Consider the following 3,504-nt stretch of genomic DNA (forward strand, 5'->3'; position numbering starts at 1 on the left):
TCTGGGCTGCAGTCCTCCGTTTCCCTGATCATCTTTCTCAGCTCTCACCCCCCACAGGGCCTTCCTCTCCCAGGCCCTGAGGCAGCCCCTGTGCGCACATCCCTCACCTCCCTGGCTGCCGCGGGGGCAGGGCTCTGGGGTGCTCACAGCCGTCAGTGCGGAGAACTGCTGCTTTGCATCTGATGCAGGAAGGACGGCCTCGGTTCTCCTGAGCGAGCACTGGGGCCCTGACTGCAGGGCGGGGCTCGCTGAGGGCGGGGTGCAGGGGTCCTGTCTGCGGGTGGGCTTGCTGAGCGTGTCCGGTTGCAGGAGTCCCCATCAGCAGCCTTCGGGAGATCACGCTGCTCCTTCGCCTCCGCCATCCAAATATCGTGGAGCTGAAGGAGGTGGTGGTGGGGAACCACCTGGAGAGGTGAGCATTCTGGCCTCCCACGGGCCCTGCCCTGCCCTCTGCCAGCCCCCCCAGCGAGGAGGTTGAGGTGGCCTGCGTGCTCCCCTTGCTTCTTCCAGCATCTTCCTGGTGATGGGCTACTGTGAGCAGGACCTGGCCAGCCTTCTGGAGAACATGCCAACGCCCTTCTCGGAGGCCCAGGTGCGAGGGGGGGGCCCTGAGGGCTCTTTACGGGTCCTTGTCCAACACACTGGTGCCCGACAGGGCCTGCCCTGACCTCCTGGCCCTCTGTGCAGGTCAAGTGCATCGTGCTGCAGGTGCTGCGGGGTCTCCAGTACCTACACCAGAACTTCATCATCCACAGGTGGGGCTCCGGGGGCCAGAGGGGCTCAGTCTCGGGGACCTGGGTCTGGATGGGGGCAGGGTCTCAGGTGCTGGGATGGCATCAGCCTGGAGGAGGGTGGGGTCTTGGGCGATGTACTGGCTGTTGACCCTGTACTGACCCCGGCTTCCAGTGCGCCGTTGCCCAGGGTCCCGGAGAGGAGCAGGAGCAGACAGACTCGGTGCAGGGGGTTGTCTGGATGCTCCTGGGGCCGCATCAGGACCAGATAACACCTCCTGCTCTGAGGTGTGAGTGCCGTCCAGGCTCTGAGAAGCCCCGCAGTGGAGAGCCTGCCTGGGGTCTGGTGACACAGGCCAGGAAAGGCCCAGGCTTGGGGCGGGGTGGAGGGGGTCCGTCTGAGCCAGAGCAGGACTCCGCAGGCAGCAGCCCCTGGGCGGGGAGCGAGGGCAGGACTGGAAGTTGGATGTGGGCTGTGGGCGCGAGGCCTGCCTCCTCTCAGAGCCCTGAGCGCTGGGGGGTCCAGCTGCCTTTTCCACCTGCCCTGCTCATTGAATACGTTCGCGCAGGAGATGTGTGGAAGAGCGTTGCGAGTGTTACCGTGGTGATGACAAGACTACCGGTGGCGGTCACTTCCTGGGACCCTGACGTTCCCTTTCTGTCACAGGGACCTGAAGGTTTCCAACTTGCTCATGACCGATAAGGGCTGCGTGAAGACAGGTGGGTGCGGGTGCTGGCTCTGAGGTAGGTGTCGCTGTGCCTGCCACCTTGCTGGGGGCCGGGGGAGGGCAGATCTGTCCTTACAAGCTCCCTGAAGGCTATGAGCTGGCCCCTCACTGGGTGACACACCGCCCTCCTGTCTGTCCGCCCTGTCACAGCGGATTTCGGCCTGGCCCGGGCCTATGGCATCCCCGTGAAGCCAATGACGCCCAAGGTGGTCACTCTGTGGTGAGTCCCTGGGACTGGGTGTGCCTGGTGGAGGGGAGTGTTGGGGTGTCCCTGCCGGCCTTTGAGCTGCACACACTTAGAGGCTGGGTCTGGGGCAGCTCCCCGGCAGCAGGACACCCAGCCTGGCTCTGTGTCAGGAAGGCGGTTGCTACCCTGCCTGCAGGACGGGTGGTCCACGTGGCTGACGGTAGCTGCTCACTGCGTTTCCAGAGGCAGCTCAGGGGCATGGTTAAAGGGAAGACACTGGAGTCGGATGCCTCCTGCCATGTTACTCAGCCCCGTCTATGAGACGGCGGACAGTAGGCCTGCCCGAGGACCCGGTGCTGTCTGGGATGCACACAGGAACTGTCCAGCAAGGGCAGCTGTTTCCAGGTGCTGCTCGCTGGGCAGAGCTTCCCAGGAAGGCGGGCTTGGTGGTGTCGGCAGTCCTGCTGCCCGGAAAGACTGGTGGCCAGTGGGTGGGCTGCACAGATCCGCTGTGCCCTGTGGACGCCCAGGAGCACCGGGCGTGAGGTGGGCGCTTCTGTTTGCAGGTACCGAGCCCCGGAGCTGCTGCTGGGCACCACCACGCAGACCACCAGCATCGACATGTGGTGAGGGAGGTCGTGTGGGCGCCGTCTGGGAGGTGGGGCTAGCATCCACTCCCAGCTCAGGGAGGTGGCCTGTGCCTGGGGTCCCCAAGGGAAGCCCCCAGCACTGCGGTCACCAGAGGCCTGCTGGGCCCATCTTGTGGCCACTCCATGTGGCCTCTGGAGCTCCAGCCCGTCCCAGGGCCGCGTCAGGGAGGTGGTAACAGGTGTGTGAGGTGAGGCACTGCTCTGCTCTGCAGGGCCATGGGCTGCGTCCTGGCCGAGCTGCTGGCCCACAAGCCCCTTCTCCCGGGCACATCTGAGATCCACCAGGTGGACCTGATCGTACAGCTGCTGGGGACACCCAGTGAGAACATCTGGCCGGTGAGCATCCAGCCTCCGCCCTCCCCCTCCCTGCTCCCCTCCTGCCCCCGCTGGGCCTGCCCCTGCAGCTCCGCTCCCATCCGCAGGGCTTCTCCCGGCTGCCGCTGGTCAGCCAGTACAGCCTGCGGAAGCAGCCCTACAACAACCTGAAGCACCGGTTCCCGTGGCTCTCAGAGGCCGGCCTGCGCCTGCTGAACCTGCTCTTCATGTACGACCCTAAGAAAAGGTGCTGACCACGGGCAGGGGGGCGCCTGCACCCTGAGCCCTTTGAAGAGGGCTTCTCAGAACACAGGCCGTGCCGCCACCAAGGGGTCCCTCCCAGACACATGCGTGGCAAGCCAGGTGCCCAGTTCTGTGGTCTCTGTCCACTCAGGTCACGGAGCCCATTGCGAGGTTCCCATCACTTTCTGGCCCAGCCCCCTTCCATTGTTGGGAGATGGGAACCAGGGCTGCCGGGTCAGGCAGCTGTGAGGGGGACCAGCCTGAGCAAGGTGTGCTCACTGCAGACTGTCCCTCCCCCAGGGCGACGGCCGGGGACTGCCTGGAGAGCTCCTACTTCAAGGGGAAGCCCCTGCGTGAGTCCCCCAAGACACCTAAGCTCCATCTGCAGAAGCTCTTGGCTGGGGGGCTTTTTTCTCTCGGGGGGGGGGGGGGCGCTTGCTTGGACGGCCTCCAAAATTCTTTCAAGCCCCCGCCCCATGATTGTGGGGGTGGGGGGGGGTCTCCCCCAGCTCCGAACCAATTGCGGCGGGCCCGGTTGGGCCCTGGCATGGGGTGGCCCGCTTGTACAAGTGTGTCTACACATACTTGCCATGCAAGATAAAAAGAGAACGGAAATGGAGGGGGGGGACGGACCCCTCCCGGGGACGCAG

The 3,504-nt window shown here is 65.2% G+C and overlaps 1 protein-coding gene across 1 annotated transcript in view; it reads left to right on the top strand.

The window, feature by feature from the left end:
- Window positions 1–3,504, top strand: part of CDK10 (cyclin dependent kinase 10) — an 8,986-nt gene that overhangs the window by 4,241 nt on the left and 1,241 nt on the right. The window contains exons 2-10 of the mRNA XM_014448180.2: window positions 295–412; window positions 511–592; window positions 688–755; window positions 1,399–1,451; window positions 1,610–1,679; window positions 2,213–2,272; window positions 2,509–2,632; window positions 2,719–2,858; window positions 3,155–3,336. Coding sequence (XP_014303666.2) covers window positions 295–412; window positions 511–592; window positions 688–755; window positions 1,399–1,451; window positions 1,610–1,679; window positions 2,213–2,272; window positions 2,509–2,632; window positions 2,719–2,858; window positions 3,155–3,336 — 897 coding nt within the window. The remainder of the gene's footprint in view (window positions 1–294; window positions 413–510; window positions 593–687; window positions 756–1,398; window positions 1,452–1,609; window positions 1,680–2,212; window positions 2,273–2,508; window positions 2,633–2,718; window positions 2,859–3,154; window positions 3,337–3,504) is intronic.

The sequence above is a fragment of the Myotis lucifugus genome, unplaced genomic scaffold (assembly GCF_000147115.1).
Source record: "Myotis lucifugus unplaced genomic scaffold, Myoluc2.0 scaffold_778, whole genome shotgun sequence".
NCBI lineage: Eukaryota > Metazoa > Chordata > Mammalia > Chiroptera > Vespertilionidae > Myotis > Myotis lucifugus.